At 33.8% G+C, this 20,504-nt stretch overlaps 1 protein-coding gene and 1 pseudogene across 1 annotated transcript; one reads left to right on the forward strand and one right to left on the reverse strand.

Annotated features, from left to right (window-relative positions):
- The window catches only part of LOC142625407 (pentatricopeptide repeat-containing protein At4g37170-like), a 49,580-nt pseudogene that overhangs the window by 7,283 nt on the left and 21,793 nt on the right, over positions 1-20,504 (forward strand).
- On the reverse strand, positions 4,244-15,496 carry LOC142624495 (putative disease resistance protein At5g66900). Its single transcript, XM_075798069.1, has 6 exons — positions 15,453-15,496; positions 14,448-15,350; positions 7,951-8,354; positions 7,293-7,654; positions 6,727-6,938; positions 4,244-5,989 (listed from the first exon to the last, which is right to left on the reverse strand). The coding sequence occupies exons 2-6, from the start codon at positions 15,040-15,042 to the stop codon at positions 5,154-5,156; spliced, it is 2,409 nt and encodes an 802-aa protein (XP_075654184.1). The 5' UTR covers positions 15,043-15,350; positions 15,453-15,496; the 3' UTR covers positions 4,244-5,153.

Here is a 20,504-nt window from a genome sequence, read left to right on the forward strand (position 1 = left end):
AATTATCATACTAAGACTGATAGTCAATCAGTTCGAAAATTGAATTTTGAAGATGAGGATTCACCACTTGTGATAGTTGAACAACCAAAACCAATATCAATAGATAGCAACGATAAAATTCATGCTAACATAGAAGAAGGAGTGATTCCGAAATTAGGAATTGAGTTTGAGACTGAGCAAGATGCGTATGATTTCTATAATAGTTATGCGCGTGTAGTTGGATTTAGTATTAGGCGAAGTAAGGGCCACAAGGGTGATAAAGATGGTTCACATAAATGGTTAGATAGAGTTTTTTGTTGCTCTTGTGAGGGTATACGAGGGAATGACAAAAGAGATGATAATGTGAAATGCCATCGTCCGAAAACAAGATGTGGTTTCAGAGCAGAGATGAAAATTAGTTGTAGATATAGTGAAAAATATTGTGTGGTAAAATTTGTGTCAGAGCACACACATGTCTTAGCTTCTCCTCATAAGCGTATATTCCTTAGATTTCAAAGGTCCATTAATCCAGCCCAAGTTGTTGAGGCTGAATTAGCCAAATAGTTTTGGAATTGCACCAAGAGCAAGTGTAGGACTAATGGCCAAAAGAGTAGGTGGACTTGACAATCTTGGCTTCATTCCCGAGCATTATAATAATTATTTGCGTACAAGACGAATAGAAGAGATGAAAAGCGGGGATACTGGAGGCTTACTTGAATATCTTCAAAGAATGCAATTTGAAGACCTTAATTTTTCTTATGCAATTCAGGTTGACCTTGATGATCTAATTACAAATATTTTTTGGGCAGATGGTAGAATGAAGTTGGATTATAAATATTTTGGGGATGTAGTGTGCTTTGATACAACTTACAAAAAAAATAAAGAAGGTAGGCCGTTTGCATTGTTTGTTGGTGTAAATCATCATAAACAAACTATCATCTTTGGTGCTGCATTGTTATATGATGAAACATCTGAGACTTTCATGTGGTTGTTTGATTCTTTTCAGAAAGCAATGTTTGGTAAGAACCACAGACTATCTTCACAAACCAAGATGCTGCAATGGCAAAGGCATTAGCTTCACAATGGCCAGAAACACATCATCGTTTATGTGTTTGGCATATGTACCAAAACGCAGCTAAGAACCTTAAAGAAGTGTTTGGAAGGTACAGTACTTTTGCAGCAGATTTTAGTAGTTGTGTATATGACCATGACTGTGAAGATGACTTTTTAGATGCACGGGATAATATGCTTGATAAATATGATCTAAGGAATAACAGTTGGTTGCAAAGACAGTTTGAGTTAAGGGAGAAATGGGCTTTGGTTTATGAGAGGAAAACATTTTGTGCTAATATGTCTACTACTCAAAGAAGCGAGAGTATGAACAGTTAAATTAAAAGGTACATAACTTATAATTATGACTTGTTGCGTTTCTTTCACACTTTCAAAGGTTGGTTGATGATAGATGTTTTGAAGAGTTGAGAGCAGATTTTAAAGCAACTCAAAGTAAATCATCATTAGAATATCCAATAGAAATATTGAAGCATGCAGCAAGTGTTTATACTCCTGCAGTATTTAAGTTGTTTAATCGTGAATTATGGCTCACTTGGGATTGTGAATTGCATAAGGAGGGTGAGGTTGGATCTATGGTAAAATATAAAGTTATTTCTCCTCGTAAATCTCGCCAACACGTTGTTCAATTTGATTCATTGGCTTCTACAGTGATGTGTAGTTGTAATAAATTTGAATTTGTTGGAATTTTATGTGTCCATGCCTTAAAAGTGTTATCTCTTCAAAATTATAAAAGGGTGTCAAATCAGTATATTTTAAAAAGGTGGACAAAAGATGCAAAGGTTGGTTCTGCAATGAAAAATTATATGCATGTAGGGCCACATGACCAAAATGCAGATGTGGGAAGTTGTTATAAAGTGTTGCTTAAATTGTATTCTAACTTGGCAGCAAGAGCTACACTGACTGATGAGACTTTTCGTATTTCTTTGGATGCTCATGAAAGTACTTTGAACAAAGTAGAGGCAAATTTGAAAAATTTATCAATTGAAGAATCTACTGTTGGGAGCACTCATTTCAAATCAAAGGCTTAACAAGCTAATGATAATGTGCAGCCTACTAATTGTGAAGGAAATAAAATTAAAGGAATTAAGCTTAAAGGGAGACAAGCATGTGTAGGGACATCTCATAGAAGAAAGGGTGCATTAGAGAAAGCTACAAGAAAGAGAAAACGTCAAACTAAAACATCCTCTCATATTCAACAGCTCACACCGGTATGAAATTTGTTTTGTGTTTTGTTACTTTGTGCTTACGATTTGTGAGACAATAGTATGTACTAATTCTCTAAATTATTTATATATGATTTTCATTGTGAAATGTATCAGGAAGATAGCATGGGAAATTTAAATACACCTAGCTTTACTGATATGTTGAACTTGACACAGGTAGTTAAATGAAAATTTATTTATTGATTTATTTTTTGCTTTTATTTTTATTTGTTTCATTGTGAAATGTATCAGGAAGATAGCATGGCAAATTTAAATACACTTGGCTTTACTGATATGTTGAACTTGACACAGGTAATAAAATGAAAGTTTATTTTTTGATTTATTTTTTGCTTTTATTTTTATTTGTTTCATTGTTAAATGTATCAAGAAGATAGCATGACAAATTTAAATACACCTAGCTATACTGATATGTTGAACTTGATACAGGTAATTAGATGAAAGTTGATTTAATTATTAATTTTTTGCTTTGATTTTATTGATTTTTGATTTGTTATACATTGATAAGTAGGCACAATTACCCAAAGTGGGAAATCAAAGAAATTATGAAGATGTTGAATAAAACAAGATAGAATTGAAGATAGAAGTGTGATTGCTTGTAGGAATTTATCAGCGACGCTCCAAGTCCATAAAGATCATGCATTGAGATATTAACTTAATTTTGCAAATTTTTTATCTTTTACTATGGTTTTCCAGATGTGTCTTTTAGTTAGATCTAGTTAGCAAAAAGGCTCCTTGAACTTCTGTATTTGGGGGAGGAGCATCGTTTTTTGTTTGTTTATAGGCCTAAAACTTCTGCTTCCTTTATAAATTATCTTCCTTGAACTTCTGTATTTGTGGCACTTGCCTAATTTTGTTCACGGGGTCCTATTTTAATTGTAGTGACAAAGTTCTTGACTCTAGAGTCAATTGAAAGTCATAATCCATATAGAGAAAATACTGGTGGATTTTAAATTTCATATATGAAATCCTATTAGCCTAGCATGACAGTACAATTGTAACTAGCCTCACTGGACAAGGTTACTCCCTGTCTATGGATTAGCCTCTTCTTGATAGCTCCAAGCAATGGCCAAAGCATAGTGGCTAGCCAAGCCACACAACTGACAGCACGTTTAGCCTTGAGAAGCAAACTTTGGGACTTCACTCTTTCACTCTTCACCCCTTCAAATGGCCGAATGGCCTCTCCTTTTATTTCTTCATCCTTCTTTTCTCCCTTTCACACTCTTCACATCAAGTCACAATAAATGCAAGCCAACTTATCTTGACTTTGCTTCAACCAATTTCTTTTCTTCAGCTCTCCCTTAGCCGAATGATGCCTTTTGCTTCTTTCTTTTCTTTATTCCTTCCAACGTGTCCCAAAGTTTAACGTCACATATTCATTTATTTGGCTTGACTTTTGTACATCCCTTTCATAAATGTTGCTGGACTTTTGTACATAATTATAGAGGAAAAAATGAACTCAATTCTTCTCTTTCAGACAAGCTTCTCCAGCAAGTTCAATTTGCTTTGCTGACTTCTTGCCAATTCTTCAACAAGCTCATTTAATGAGCTAAGACAAAGTGTTGGCTGGACCATGGTGTAGTGCACCCAACATTCACCATCATCAAGGGATGTGTACAACTTCAAGCAGATAACAATGTTATCTGCAAAATTGGTATGGTTCCCCTGTTTTTGTTTCGGTAGAAACTGTTTTTCCTGCATATAATGTTTTGTTCCTGCAGAATAGGTCCGGTTTCATCTCAAAAAAAAAAAAATATATATATATATATATATATATATATATATATATATATATATATATATATATATATATATATATATATATATATATATATATATATATCTATTGAGACATATCCGACCTTATCTCAATTGAAACACAACACCAAAACATATCAGTCCAAGCATTCTCAGCAGATATCCATTAATCTAGTCAGTCCTTATCAAATAGAGTTTGATAAAATAATGAAATCTGGAATTTAAATAAAATGTTTTCTATATATTCAAATCAAATTGTAATATCTATAATAAGATATATACAAGAGAGCTTCTACGGAGGAGCTTCTCGTCCTAGTCACTCATTTAAGAATTTCAACAAACATATAAATTACAAAATCCAACAACCCCAATTATTTCCTGACTACAACCTTTACATCATCCAAAAACATTTTTCTTTCCACGTGTTTCATAATGGAACAAAAATCAAACACCATTATCATCATAGACAAGTCACTTTGTAGAAACCAATAGAAGCAGATGAACACTTGAAGATGAAGTGCGGATGTGTCTGTAATCGGGGCAAAGTGAGGATGAAGATGAACACTTGAGACGTCAACCACATAGAGAAGAGAAAAAAAAAGAAACCTTGAAAGCCTTGAAGGTTGCTTGTTTCAGCAGGAGTCTCCCAAAAGTTGAAACAAATCTGCACCTATAGGACAAAAAGGAACCTCTGTGGCATACAAAAACAAAAGCAAAAGCCGAAAACACTTTGAGAGAAATGAATATAATGAGACAATAGAGGGAAGAGTCCAAATCAAAAACAAAAGTTGCGGCAAGAGACAAAACTCAAAAGAGTTCTTGTTAACTCAAACCACATGAGAAAAAAAAAAAAGAAAAAAAAAAGAAAAAAAAGAAGAAACAAAGAAAGAAAGCGATTTTAACATTAACATCAGTAACGTGGGTGTTGAAGTCAAAGTTATCTCATTTAATAAGAGAGGCTAGTTGTCCAAATTTTATTAGTGAAGCATGAAATGAAGCACAATTGATGAGACAAGAGATTTGGACTCTTGAAAAAGGACAGGTGAAAGCTCGTTTCAATGGTAAACTGCACTGCTCTTCTTGGTACTAAAGCCTCCACAGCCACAACAGAAGGTTCTCAAAGTGCTACTTGAGAAGCCAATTCAAGTTGATATCTTTCTTAGCCACCTCAATCTTAAGCTTGGTGAGGACATCCTTGATAGGCTCCCATAACTTGGCCCTCTCTTCGTCACATACCACAATCATTAATTGCTTAAGATCTATTGTTGATTCCGGCAATGGATTACATAATCTCAAGCACCCTTTCATGTTAAGCACTTTTAAATTACACAACTCACCAATGTATATTGGCAACTTGCTAATGCTTAGGCAATTAGATATGTCAAGAATGCTTAACTTATGGAGGCTTCTAATTGACTCTGGCAACTCTGACAAATCAGTACAAGACCTAATCCTTAGTACTTCTAAATTCACCAGCATTCCAATACCTTTAGGCAGTATAAACAACTTATGACAGTTGGTGATGCAGAGTTTTTTTAGGTGGACAATGTCACACAACCCAACAGGTAGTTCTACTAGATCATTGCAATAGTCAATGTTTATCTCTTTTAGATTTGGCAATGCATATGAACCCTGGATGGTACAATTCTCAAAAGCAATACCAATATTGCACATAAATAACGATATTTTTCTTAAACTCTTCAACGGTACAAGGGTCTTGCAAAGGGAAGAAATTGAAATCTTCTCCAACCTAATTCTCTTTAAATTGGGTAGAGACCAGAGCAGTTGAAAATTTTTTATTTCAGCATGAAAGAAACCACGATTACTGACTATCAAAACCTTGAGTTCATTTGCTTTCTCCACAAATTCAGGTAAGGTGTAATTCTTTGTCTGAAAATTTAGAACTAAAACCTCAACTTTAGGTGCTTGAATGTTGCACCAACTCCCCAAGAATGATTCATCTGCAAAAAATACAATGTATACACCAAAAAATTCTTTAGGGAGGCCAAGCCAAATATAAAATAAATCCAAAGAAAAACTACACACACAAAATATGTTTGTAATATTATTTAACAAATGCTATTTTCTTACATATAACAATATATATCTAACATTAATAAAAACTAAAAGATTTTTAACTCCTAACCATGAAATCAACATTTATTGTTTCTTCTAAAAGAAAAAAAAAAAAAAATCATATCTCTAATTTTCTAAATGTAAAATTATAAAAATAAAGAAATTTTTTTTTTTTGGAGAGAAAATAAAGAATGTTTTTATTAAAAAGATTTGCTTATATATTTCTAGGATATACTATTATGGTATAAGAGTATAGAGCGTTAATAATATATAAACTTTTTCTATTTTTATGAAATACATTAAATACACTTTAAATTAATGAGTTATTCATGGTATAAGAGTAATTAGAGGAAAAAAAAAATGATGTATTTGTCATCTAAATAAATGTGTTACATGTCTTTAATCCAGAGAGGGGGGGGGGGGGGGGGGGAATATTTAATTTATATTAAGGATAGATTTTTTTTTACCAAAAGTATAAGAGGGAGGATGGATTTTTCAAAAGTCAAGGGGCTTATAGCCCCCCTCCCTCTGCCCCTGATTGAATATGATGTGATCAGCACTCAATATTATGTAGGTTACATAATGTGTATGTGTGTATTTGGGAGAGAGAAAATGCGCTGACCAGTTGAGATGGATAATAAGCGTGCATTGATGGGTTGTTGTTTCTGTTCCATCCACCACTTTGGTAAATTGGTTCCACTTATGTTCATAATCAGTCTTTTCCTTTGTCCCATAGGCTCCTGGCTACTTTGATGCAGAGCAAGCTCTCTAAGAATATTATGTTGTGTGACAAAGTCTTCATTGTAATAGCTCTTGACCTCACTTGCATCTTTCCTGGTGAATGGGCAAATTAGAAGCTTAGAAAAATCTTTAAAATAAAAAAAAAAATCATTTTTCACACACACACACACACATATCCAACAAAATTAAGAATATAATTATAGGAAGTTATAGACTAACAAAAGTTAAAATCCCTCTCTTTTCCTGGGCAGAGTAATCGACATCTCTTATTGTTTCTAGTTTGGTATAAGTTTCTTTCTTTCTAGCTCTTTGTTGTAATCACATTTCACATCAATGAAATAAAAAGTCCAAATTTAGCGCGGACAGGTCAATTAAACTATAATAACAAATTATCAATTGCCATCAAAAGTTAATTAAGCCATAAAGGGTCATAAATAGTTAGTGTACCTCGTCATCTCAAGGTTAGCCAGATTTCGAATGGTGAGTTCTTGCAAATTGGCAATCGCATGGATGCCATCTTCATCTAGTTCATATAATTCTGCCCACATATCAATAAGGTTAGCAGCAGAGATCCTTTGTTCTGCATAAAATGAACCAAGGTCCAAGAAGCACTCTTTGATAATGATCTTGTCATCTGGAAATTCTAGGCTTTTTTGAAGATGAGGAAGCAACTCAGTATCAGAATTGAAAAAAAAATGACCATCAGACCATTTCAAAAGTCTACTGTGCCATACCACTGCATGTTGCCCACACAGTGAGCCACCAATTATTTTAAGGACCAATGGAAACCCTCCACAACCTCTTACTATCTGCAATGCAAGGTACCAAATAAACTCAATTACTGTTCGAAATTCAACAAGGGTAATTTTTTCCAAGATAAATGACATTAATTATTCAGAAATATGAAAACAGAGTGTGTGACAAAATTTTCCCCCTTTTTTGCAGTCTCGCTTTGGAAAGTTGGGTTATTGGAAACAAAACAAGCAAAGCTTAAAAGTATGTATAAGTAGGAATAATGATTTTGGCAAAGTACATTTGGTATTATGTATGTACCCATGAAAAAATGCATATCTTCTGATATATATATCACAGATTCACCAATTACCTTTTTGATATCTTCTTCTGGAATATAAGAGCTCTCATCTTGTAGGAATGCTGAGTGACAAAAAAGAGTCATTGCATCCACGTCATTTAGTTGTTTCAAGTTATATGTATGTTTAAATCTTGGAAATGCAGTTCTTGAAGTAACCAAAATCTTGTAGTTTGGAATATTAAACTTAAACTTTTCGAAAAGGAATTCTGATCCAAGCCAGACATCATCCAGTATCAACAATATAGGATTCGGTCCAATATGACTCAACATTTGTGGTAGCTGGCAGATTGCATCTTCTTCACTTTGAATTTGATACTTAGGCTGATAACCCTTATAACTAAATAGGTTTTGTACAATGACCTTCACATTGGGAGTTTTAGAAACGTTGACAAAGAGAATATTGTTCGCAAACATGCCTGTATATCCAAAAACAATGTAGTTAGAAAACAGCCTTGGAGGCACATTTCATGTCTCATAAAATTACATTTAGAAAAAAAAAAAAACCCTCACATAATGGCTAAGTCATGAACAAAATTCCCAAGCCCAATCAAGGGAAAGGGTGAGAAGTGAGCCAACAAAAAAAAAAAAGATCTGAGAAATGCCTGCCACAATTATAGAGTCATGAGAATTGCTTTTCTTTTTTTCAATCATCTCCTACAATGACATATTAATTAAGGAGGTGATAGAGAATATGACTTTGGACATAATAGAATGATCGATAAGAATGCAAGTGGTTGATCATAGATAGTTTGTTGACAATTCATAGCCGAAACACCAAAATTTGGGAATAAGCCTTGATTATTGTTGTTGTACCTCTTTTCTTTTACTACTTTTCTAAGGAAATAATTCCAAAATATGAAATATGACAAAAACACTGCTTCAAGTGTTGAAAGGGCCAAAATAATTGAATGAACATGATTTGCCATGGCCACATATTGTTAGGAAAAACTAACCACTTCTTGGTGGGACCAAAGTCTCCCTCAATGGTGTCAACCAAGTGTGCATTTACCAACATAAAGGTAATCGCTGTTAGCCACAGCAAATAACAATGCTAAACTAAAAAGATATGCAATATCGATTCTAAGAGACAAATTATCAAACATAAAAAGCATACACAGTTTGAAATGAAGACTACATCCAGACGAGCTCCAACGATCTACTATAGAGTTTACATAATTTATAGTTTTTTGACTTATCATATCACCCCTCCCTCAATTTATTAAATATTACCATTTTTTTTTCTTTTTTTATAAATTTACTTGTGATTTAATTACACAATTCTTTTCATGTTGTACTATTTTTTATTAACCTTACAATATTATGAAAATTTATTTGAAAGTTTGTTTCAATTTTTTTTATAGATATTTTTAGTCAATTTTGCTAATATTTACAAATTTAATATACCTTTATTTGTATTTTAATTAATTACTAAATTAATTATGACAACTTCAGGTTTCAACCCGGTTAAACCTTAGTCCGAGCTTAAAAACCTTGAACTTCCACCTTTTTCGGTGCTTTGAACAGTTCAGGTTTGAAACCATGCCATAAATTGACTTAGCATCCCTTATGCCAAGTCCTGAACAACAGCCTTTGAATGCTTTTGATGTGTACTCTCACCCTTTAGTACAGAGACACTTCAATTGCTTCTCTGCCTCTCCAATTAACCATAGCATGAAATTGTTGAAATGGTTGAAACACTTGATCTTTTGTGTTCAACAAATTCCCCACATCTTCCTTGATGCATCGTCAATAAATGTGACAAAATATATATTGCCACCCAAAGACTCCACCTCAATAGGACCACAAACGTCAGAGTGACTAATCCGAAAGGATTAGATTTCTTTTTTCTTTTGTGAGGATATGGAAAAAGAAATATTATGTTGTTTATCAAAAAAACAAAGATTGCAAGGGTTTAGCATTTTACCTTTGAAAAAGGAAATAAGAGGCTTCTTTGCTAAAATTTGACACCGTTTATCGTTGATGTGAGTCAACCTTTTGTACCTCAATTTTGATTTGTTCTTTCACAACATATAATACATCCCTACACACCTTCACATGTGTCTTGTAAAAAGTGCAACAAAGCTTGCCTTTAGCCACCATAAGTGACCCCTAGTTAAGTTTACGTCTTTCATTACCAAAGTAATTGTCATAATCCCAATGTGGTTATGGAAATAGATAAAGACACAATTCAAACATGCCACACATCCTTCAAAGTCAACGTATACCCAACACTAGTTTAGATGCAAACATCACCACTTCTCACAATTTTTGAATAACTTTTGTTGCCCATTTTCTCAAAACCAAAGTCTCTAGCCATGTACAAAGTGTAGAACTCCTTGTTAGAAGTACAATGGACAGAAGCAGAACAAACCACTCAATTTCCTCCCCAACATGCAAGCACATATCCTTCACCCAAGAGAGAACCATTACTTGTACACCTGAGCAAGTAGCCGTTATATTATTGTCATAATCTTTCTTTTGATTATTTACCTCCTTTTGTTATCCTTTCCATGCTCAATAATTCATTTTCAAATGGCATTCTTTACCAAAATAAAATCATTTGCATTTCTCAGATTTCCCTTTAGTCTGAGATCTTCCCATGGATTTGCCATTATCCTTATGTTCACTACTCTTGCTTTAACCCATGTTCTATGTAACAAGAGCTTGTGCATTTTCTGTACTAGTTGACTTCCTTCTTGTTTCTTCATTGATCAAACTACTAGTAACTTCACTCATGGACAATACACCTTTAGGAGCAGAGTTACTCAATGTATCAACTAAGGTGTCCCAACTATTTGACAATGAACTTAAAAGCAATAAAGATTGCAACTGCAAGGACCATCTTCATTGTAGACAACTAATTCACAATCTCATTAAAATTCATTCAAGTGGTCGGGTTGTGGTAATCCTCTATAAAATTCATATTAGCAAGCTTCCTAATCAAGAAAGCCACGTTCCCTACTTCTTCCATAACTCATGAGCATCGGTTTCATTAGAAAAATGATGGATTACACTATCATCCAACCAGTGCCTAATGTTTCCAAATGGACATTTGATGCAACTTTTTAAAGTTTTATCATCCATATATTTTGGCTTAGTTTCATCACCCTCAGCAGGCTACAATAAAGGAGGTCTTCCAATATCAGTTTCCAAATCAACCAATTTGTAGTTATGAGCTAGGAAGCACAGGCACGAGTATGACACAACGACAAGATAATTTTTGAAAAATTAGGACACGATTACGGCATGTACACACACACACATATATATTTCAAAGCTTATAAAATTTGTTTTATAACAAAAATATTATTTGTTTTTAAATAATTGTTAAAAATTCTTTTAGAAGTGTATTTTTAGCCTAGCCACTGATAATATATACATGTGTCTACTATCTACCTACCTAGATAATGAAAAAAAGAATTTTAAAAAGTTGACTACCTAGCTAGATAGATGGTGGACTTTATCTCATAAAACACAAAAATTTGAAAAGAAGCACCTATTTACACATCTTTTGTTCAAGTGGGTGGCTTGAGATAAAAGAGCTCTTCACATGTGACACTGTGAGACAGACAAAGCAATAAAAAGCACACATGGACAAAAAGGGAAAAGGGTAAAATTATAAAAGCAAAATAGATTATAGATCTAAGAGCTGAAGAAGAGGAGATCGGCTTGGGAAGAAGAAGAAGATCAGTGTGAGAGGAAAAAGAAGAAGAAGAAAAAGATCGGTGGAGAGGAGATCGGCATGAGAGATAGTTGGTTTCAGCTTTTGGGCACATGTTGTGTCCCGCTGTGTCTGTTATTTTTATTTTTATTTTTTTTTAAATGGTTAGGACACATGTGCAGCTGTGTCTAACGCGTTTCCTATACATGTCAAACACAGGCATGGGCAGCCCAAATGCCGTGTCCATGCTTTCCAAGTTTTATCGCACATATTGAGTTACACAACAAACTTGGATAAATAGTTGCTTCTTTAAGAGCTCTACAAATCCAACTTTATCATAATAAAATATTCCAGAAAATTTGTTAAAAAATACTCTAAACACTTTTGAGACAATTGCTTTAATATATTTCAATGGGCATGGTAGAAGTAGGAAGAAGAGCTAAAACGTAAGCTCTGTGTGTGTGTGTGTGTGTGTGTGTGTGTGTGTTTTGGGGTGTATATGAGTGCATTGTAAAGGCTTGAGAACATAGGCAAAAATAAGCAAAAAATTCCTTATTGGCTTAGACCAAAGGCGCAACACAACTTAGCTAATGAGACATAATATTATTAAAAAAAAATTTATTTTAACTGTATTTCAATTCACTTGTAAATTTTAATTTTCATCTGTAAATGCAATCCTATTCATTCCAATTATAGCCAAACACACAATATTCAAGAATAGTTTCATTTTAGAATTGAACAATGAACAATGAAGTTTTTTTTTTTTTTTTTTTATAAATTTTGTTTTTGCTACTAGCCTACTACTTGACACTTTACTTATACTATGAAGGATTTAGAATTTCAGACACTAGCAATATAAATACTTTCAAACAATAGAATTACCTAAAATGTTTGCCAATTATACATATATATATATTACATTAAAGTTGTAACACAATCAAAATTGAAACTGAAATTCAAATTAGTTTCTAATTATTCTCTAATTTTACGGTATATGTCCAATTTATTTTTCTTATTTTTGGTGCTAAGTGATCCATTCATAATACTTAGCATGAAAACTGAGGTGACTACCTCACTCACCTAGGTAAGACAATCAAAATCCAAATTACTTTCTAATTGTAGCCTAATTTTGAGCAAGGTATGTATTTTATTTAACTTAATTTTGGTACCAAGTATCCTATTAATAATACTCAATGAGAAAACAGAGGTGATTGTGCCATTCACTTAGGTAAGACCTCTTCATCATTACTACTATTGAATTTTCCATGTGTAAGTGCCTAGACACATGCTATAATCTAGTTAGCATGTAAAATTAAACACACCCACCAATCTAAGAAGCATGGACTTTGATATAGGACACTACTATTCTTGAAAGATTAAGATTTGGCAGGGATATAACAATTAATTAATGGGTCCGGTTAATGTATGCCCTTAACAATCCATTTTAAGAAACTTTTTATTGGAAATTGAAAAAACTGTCAAACTTTTTTAACAGTTTTTTCAATTTCCGATAAAAAAATTTCCTAAAATGAATTACTAATATATACTCTAAGGACATATGTTAGTGAATACCTTAATTAATAAATATCTTAAGTATATTTTATTTATTTTAGGGGATATTTTATAAATTTTTTAAAGTTTTCAAAATAAAAACTCCGAAATTTTTGTATATATATATATATATAGTCAAAAGATTTTTGTTAAGAATTTTTTTTTTTTTTTTTCTCTTTACACCCACAAAGGACGCAAATGTCCACGCCAGGATTTTAGAGGGTGTGCTTATTAAATACACAGATCTGGCTCCTAGGCTAGCCCACTTAGGCCATTGCTTGGGACCCCTATTAAGAATAGGCCCCAAAATTTAGATTAATAATTAGTTTTATTAAAAAAACAAATTTGAAAATATAGTTGAGTTTCTTTTGGGTAAATGAAATATAGTTGAGTTGTGTGCTCTCTATCTTACCTCAATAAGGTCTCAAAAGTAGGCCTATAAAAATCCATATCAAAATTAGGCCTATAAAAATCCATATCTATAAAAGTAGGCCTTTAAAATTTATTTTATTCTTGCTATATTATAAATAAAAAATTTATCATAGGTAGTATTTTTTTTTTTTGTAAATAATTTAAAAATTGAAATATATATATAAAGCTTAACAAAAAAGTACAATAGAATAGAAAAAATTTCTTAAATCTCAAATGGGATATATTAATTAAGAAATTCGTAAAAAATTCTTAGAAGATAATGAAATACTAGAATGAAAAGATAACAATGAAAACAATCATAATGAAGTTATATTATGTAATATTATAACTATTCTGATTAGGGCAAAACTTAGATACAGTACTTAGATGTTATTCCTTAGATTCACTCTTTTAAGATTCAGCCATGTGACTGTACTTAACTAAAAACACACTCCCATCTTATAAGAAAATGCCTCATGGCTGAATTTTTAGAAGAGAATCTACGCAATAACACCTTAGTACCTTAGCTAAGTTTTGACCTTTGATTATATAAAGAGGCTAAATAATTTCTAAATACGTTTATCTGTTATAAAATTTTATTAACAAAACATGTTACAATTGTTTCTACAAAAAAGAAAATGTTTAAAATTAATATTGATATTATCCTACCTAAAATACATTATATTAGAAGAAAATCTTGAATTAGTGATTATCAATCAAAAAGTAAATGCAAGCAAGACCTAAATATAGAAACTTTACTACTAATAATGCTACATCCTATATATGAAATAGCAGGAAGAACATATTTTATATTTATAATTGATTTAAATAAATAACTCATTTATGGTCTTGGACCCCAAACAAATTAAAGAGATGGAAGTAGTACCTTTAATTTTCTCATCCTGACAGAGCATTTGGACCAATGTGGTCTTCCCACTTCCAGCAGGAGCAGTCAATAGAAGGTGATGCACCTCATCCTTCAACAGCAGTGTCTTCAACTCCTTCATTGGCATATCAAACCCCACTGTAAAAATCGGGGGTCTACGAACCGCACAAAATGCCCTTGGTCTATCCCAGTTCGAATCCTCTTGTTCTTGAACAATATTCAAGTTTATCGAAATCTCGGTCCCATGATTCCTTGTGCTATTTGCTTCCGTATCATCCTCACAGGACCTTGCGATGTCCTCGTCCGACTCGCAAAGTTCGATGGGGCAACAGACTTTAAAACAGCACCACCGCCGGCTTTTCGAGCACTTGCGAACTAGATTCTCACCCTTTTTCACGTCTTCGATGGAGCACTTTGTATTCTTTTTTGGGAGATTTAATCGCTTTATATCATCTATGACCGAAGGCAATAAACGATCTAGCCTGGATCCTAGCCTGGATCCGAGGCGTTTAAGAAGGGCTTTGTTTTCCACTTTCTTAAATGTGTCATGTAACACCGCACAGACCTCTACAAGTGTTTCCTCAAGTCTAATCATTATTGCTACTGCAATAACTCTTAAAAACTTTGCTTCGATCGACAAATAAACCCAACTCTTCAAAAGATTGTAAATCCAATCTAGTATTTCGAAACCCAATTTAGAAACAAACTGACAGAGACTTCCCTCTGCCCAACAAATTTTGTTTAAGGATGTTTTAGAATTTCCTTCAAATGAACGAAAAAACCGCAACACAGTATAACTTAAATTAGCTGCGAAATCTTAAAATTACGAAGCCGAAGTAGCACCTTATATACTGCTACAGAACTTTATAAAGACGCAAACCCAGCAATTTCTTCTTAGTTTCTCTGCGAGGAAAAGGAAAAGGAAAAGAAGCTGAGGAAATTAAATAATGCAGTTGAGTACTTAAAGAGAAGAGCGTTAAAAGAGATAGTATAAGCCCGTCTCACCTGAGAAAAAAACATACACGATTCTTTCGAGGAAAAGAAAGCAACCAACGCACGACAATAAAGCAACCAATGCGCGCTTTTGACTTTTCTCCGCAATTTCGCATATCTTTATCACGAACAAGGAGCTGGAAGTTAAGGACAAAGTTACATAATATTTTTTATTTTTTTTAGGAACCAACCAAGTTGTAGACCCTAGCGACACGGCACAGACTTTTATTATATCATTTTTTTATTTATTTTTTAAAGACAAACGGCATGGACTAGACCAGACCTTTCAGAACTGGAATAAAAACAGATGACAAGCTTTCACATTCGGTTTTCAAACTTTAGCCCAATAGACAAGTTGGACAGATCATAGCTTTTGCATCAGGCTTTCAAACTTTAGCCCTATGCACAAGTTGGACAGATCATAGCTTTCACATCTGGTTTTCAAACTTCGGCCCTTTAGCCCAATACACAAGTTTGACAGATCATAGCTTTCACATCTGGTTTTCAGACTTTAGCCCAATACACAAGTTGGATGAAAAAAGTTTTTGTAAATGAGATGGGAACTGGGGCGGAGGAGACATTAAGCGAACTGAGAAATGAGAATCTCTCCTTTTCATGTCTTGTTAAATTATTAATTCTTTCGAAAGATTAAACTATAAAAAATAATAAATTTATTTCTAACATTACAAACATTTAACAAATTTATATAATATTTAAAAGTTAAAGTGTAACATATTAGTTCACTTCAATTCATTTGGTTCACTTTGGTGATGCTTTGGGAAGAAAAGAGAGGATGTGTAGAAAGAGGCTCAATTTACAATTATGTCATTTTCTCAGCATAACATTAGTAGGTTCTTACTAAAATTACATTTTTTTTATATTATTAAATTTTTACATCTTTTTTTTCTAATATAAGTGATGGATTTACTTATATATGTTACATTTTTTAAGTCATTCAAGACATATAAAGGACAAACCTTTTGTAAGGAGTATTGAAAACAAATTTCAATAGCACATTATTTTATTTACAAAATATATCATCTTATATAATACTTGAATGTAAAATGCATTATGTTTCCTTGAAAAAAAAAAAAACTTGCAAAATTTAAAAAAAAATTCAAATAACAAGTATAGATAGCTTAATTTAGAAAATCAAATATATTTTATCAATTCTAATTTGTTAGAAAATAATCACATCATTTTAATAAAGGTTTGAAACTAACACTTAATAAGTTTCATCTACTATTTTCATTTTCACTTAACAAACAAAAGATCGTAAAATTTGTCTGCATGTTGCGCAAGTCTACAACCAACTACAAAATACAGTAAAAATTATTACACTTCATACTCATCAAGAGTATGTTTATATTTGATTTTTTATTTTAAATTTTGGTTACTTGGGAAAAAAAGTATGAAATGTTACAAATGAAAAATTATTATTGTTGAGTATAGATTGAGTCTATGTTTGGTTTTTTTTTTTTTTTTTTTTGAGAAGAAAGACATTAAATTTCATTAAGGGAAGTCGTTAAAATTAGCTTGTAAAACAATAACGACGTCTAGTGGTACATCTTCCATCCAAACTTGGAATTGGGGGTGGAAATTGCTTGTCTCGCAAGCAAGAGAGCTACAATGTTACAATGCCTACGTAGTACGTACATGGGAATAATTTAACATTGAAAAATAAGAGGCAAGGTACTGTATATCTTTTGCAATGTGGCCTGTGGGACTCGAGGACCGAGGAAGGATAGCACAACTGTAGCCTTCAGTCGTTCCTCATATAGAAGCATTCATAACCTGATGAATGAGATTACCCGAGGAGAAGATGGGAAGAGATAGAATGTATTTTTGAAGTATAAGAGGTGTGAAAGGCGTCTCAGAGGAGAAAAAAGATATTTTTGGGAAGTCCCCTATAAAGTTTCACCTACCACCTCCGCATAAAATGACTAGCAACAGCTTTATCAACTGCATTGATAAGGAAGTAACTTGAACAGCAGATCCACAGCTAAGCAGCTCCTTCTACCACCTTCACCAGAAGTCTAAAGACGAGACAACTACAAGACGAACATAGGAGGGTGTAAGAAGATCATGGGAGCTTATTAATGACATATATTACTAGAATACTATAGAAAATAACTGCAGAATATGGGATAGAACACAGAACAAGATACAACAAACTGATAGATATTATTATGTTGAACAAGTTTTTTACAGGACTGGAAGACATAGACTGTAAAATATTTCACAAGCTGGCTGACTCTCTAATTTTTCTTACTCTAATTCACTCTCTCTTTTCTGTTTTCGCTTCACTCTGCTAAACTAATGATACAAAGGGCCTTTTTATAGGCAAACATCTTACAAGAAGACGAAATAATTTACAGTAACAAAGCGTGAATTCTGAATTCTTGCTTTACAGGTGTTGGAAACTGGCAGAGGACGCACTTACGGCCGAAGCTTCGCAAAATCTTCTTCGACGGCGGAAATCCCAGGAATCTGAAGTAAAGGACTAGTGATAATTCATGCATACTTGAAAGTAGTGTGACGGCAAGGTGGAAAAGGAGGCCAAGACAAAAGTGGGTCCCACAATTTTCGTTTTTTTTTTTTTTTTTTTTTTTCATATATCCTTTTGTACATAATTTCTTCTAATCATCTCTTCCTTGAAACCATTCTTCATCAATGTCTGCATCTGGATCAGGATTATGGTAATAGGGATCATCAAAATCAAACGGACTGGGCATTTCCCAATGGTGTTGATGAGGCCATTGCTGTCTGCAAATGTCAGGGTCGGCGGGTATCATCTGCATGAATCTGGGCTTGCTCCAAAAGCTTTGCTGCTTTTGCTTTCTTTGGACAATTTTTTGCAAAATGACCGGGCTTTCTACATACAAAACAGACTTTTGAATTTTTTCCTTTGAACTGCTTTCTTCTGAGAAACTTCCATTTCTTTTTTCTGAAAAATTTCTTCTTTGGATGAGAATATTTCTTCTTCCAAGAGTACTTCTTATAATGACTTCTTCTCTTTGTGGGGCAAGAACAATTCTTATCATAACACTTAATCTGCAAATCTTTTCTTTTGCAATTGTCTTTGGGCTTGCTATGGATCTTGTCAATCTCCGAAAGAAACTTTCTTTGATTGCAAAGTTTTTCCAAAGCAATGAGGACATGCTGATAGATTTCTCCAAGAGAGGCTTGCTGCAAGGTGATTTTTTGAAGATTCATCATGCGAAGAGTTTCATCACCAAGTGGTTCTGGAAAAGAATTCAAGAATGTGTGCTTGGAATTCACATCATCCATGCCATTAAAGGCATAATATCTCGCTTGACATTCGTCAAAGTGTTTCTCCAAATCTTTTCTTTCAAAAGAACAAGATTTCATCAATAAGAATTCATCTCTCGGCTACTATGTAATGGGCTAATGAACCAAGAAATTCATTATGGAGGATCGTGAAAAAATCCTCGAGTGTGTTACTGGGTTGCTTGTCTTTGCTCGTATTCTCCAAGATTAATCCACCATTGTCTCGGTCTACTCGTGAGTCTTGCTACAAATTTGGAAATTATCTCAGTAACCGTATTGTTTGGGGCTTGAAGTTCTCATTTATACACCATGAATACATGTTGAAAATCTCATCATGCCATTTTGAAGGAGGAATTGTTATCCGGGGTGAACAGGGTGTTTTGAATCTGTGGTTGATGAGTAGTTTAATCTTGTGTGATGATCGGGGATGATGACAGGTGGTGTAGGGAATATTGGTGGTGGTGGTGGAGGTTGTTTAGGACGAAGGACATCATCTTCTTCTTCTACTTTTGGGTCGGTCATAAAGACTTCATCTAAGTCAAGAATCAGACAAGTCTAGATGCGCTTCATCATGACCGGAAGAACAAAGGGGTTCTGTTTGTTCTTGAAGAGTTAAAGTTCTAAGAAATGATGATATCGGGTTTGGAGGATCAGTGTTTATGGCTAACAGGTTCATATCTGGAGGAAGCACCAATGGTTGGATCTGGTGGTTGGTATAAGGGTTCTTTGTCTTTTTTGAGGGGAGGAGGTTCATTTTGTGGTTTGGTTGGAGGTTCAAGTCTGGGTTCGAGTTGAGGTAGTAGTGTTGGGTTTGGTATATTGGGAAAGAGTCCACATGGTTTAAAAGGGTTTTGAGCTGGATGTGTCATGTTTAATGGTTGGAGGTTTTGGTATGGGGAAACTGGGGAAAACGGTGAGAGTACTGGTATGGATAGATCCTTATACAGTGATTGACGAGGTTGGTATGGCATGTAAACTTGCATTGGAAGTGCTTGAGTAGCTGCTTTCTGTGAGTTCTCCAAAGACTGGAGTTGTATTAACAACTGCTTTTTTTCTTTTTCTTTTTGCCCGATGAGGGGAAAGGATATAGACAAATCCTTTACTGTAGAAACAATTGTCTCCAATTCTTGTTCAATTGACATTATCTTCTTCTTCAAATCTTCAACGAGGGAATTTGAGGATGAAAAGGTATTGGATACCGCTTCAGTCAACTGTTGTTGGTTGTCAAGAATTTTTGAAAGGACTTGATTCTGTGCTACAACATTTTCTGCTTGCCAATTGAGGGCTGCTTCAGCTGATGAGACCTGTTTTTTACTTCCATCTGGATTGGTTCCAACAGGGTTTTTTATCTTCCAAACATGTTTTACATTGGCTTGTGGGTGGTCAAAACTTTCTAAGGGAGGAAAATTTTGTGAGTATGAGGGTGATGCATGGTCAAACATGTAACAAGGTAAGGGTTTTTGTGTGTCGGTTTGACTGGAAGGCTTGGGTTGACATTTTTGTATCTGGGGAAGGACTTTCTGGTAATATGGGATTAAGGGTGGTTTCTGGTTTTGTTGGTTTTGAACCTGGTTTTCTTTGCACGGGGAAAAGGATGGAATTTTTTGTTTTCTGGATCTGGGGTAAAGGACATAGTAATCAAACCTTCCTGAGGGTTCTCCAAGGAGGTCGACTTCTGGGTCTCCTGCTTCATATCTTTCTTTGAGAATCTGCTGGGAAGACTTCTTCTTTCTTCTTTTCTTATCTTATTCAAATATTTCTTCTTCTCTGCAT

This window comes from Castanea sativa, chromosome 2 (genome assembly GCF_040712315.1).
Source record: "Castanea sativa cultivar Marrone di Chiusa Pesio chromosome 2, ASM4071231v1".
Taxonomy (NCBI): Eukaryota; Viridiplantae; Streptophyta; class Magnoliopsida; order Fagales; family Fagaceae; genus Castanea; species Castanea sativa.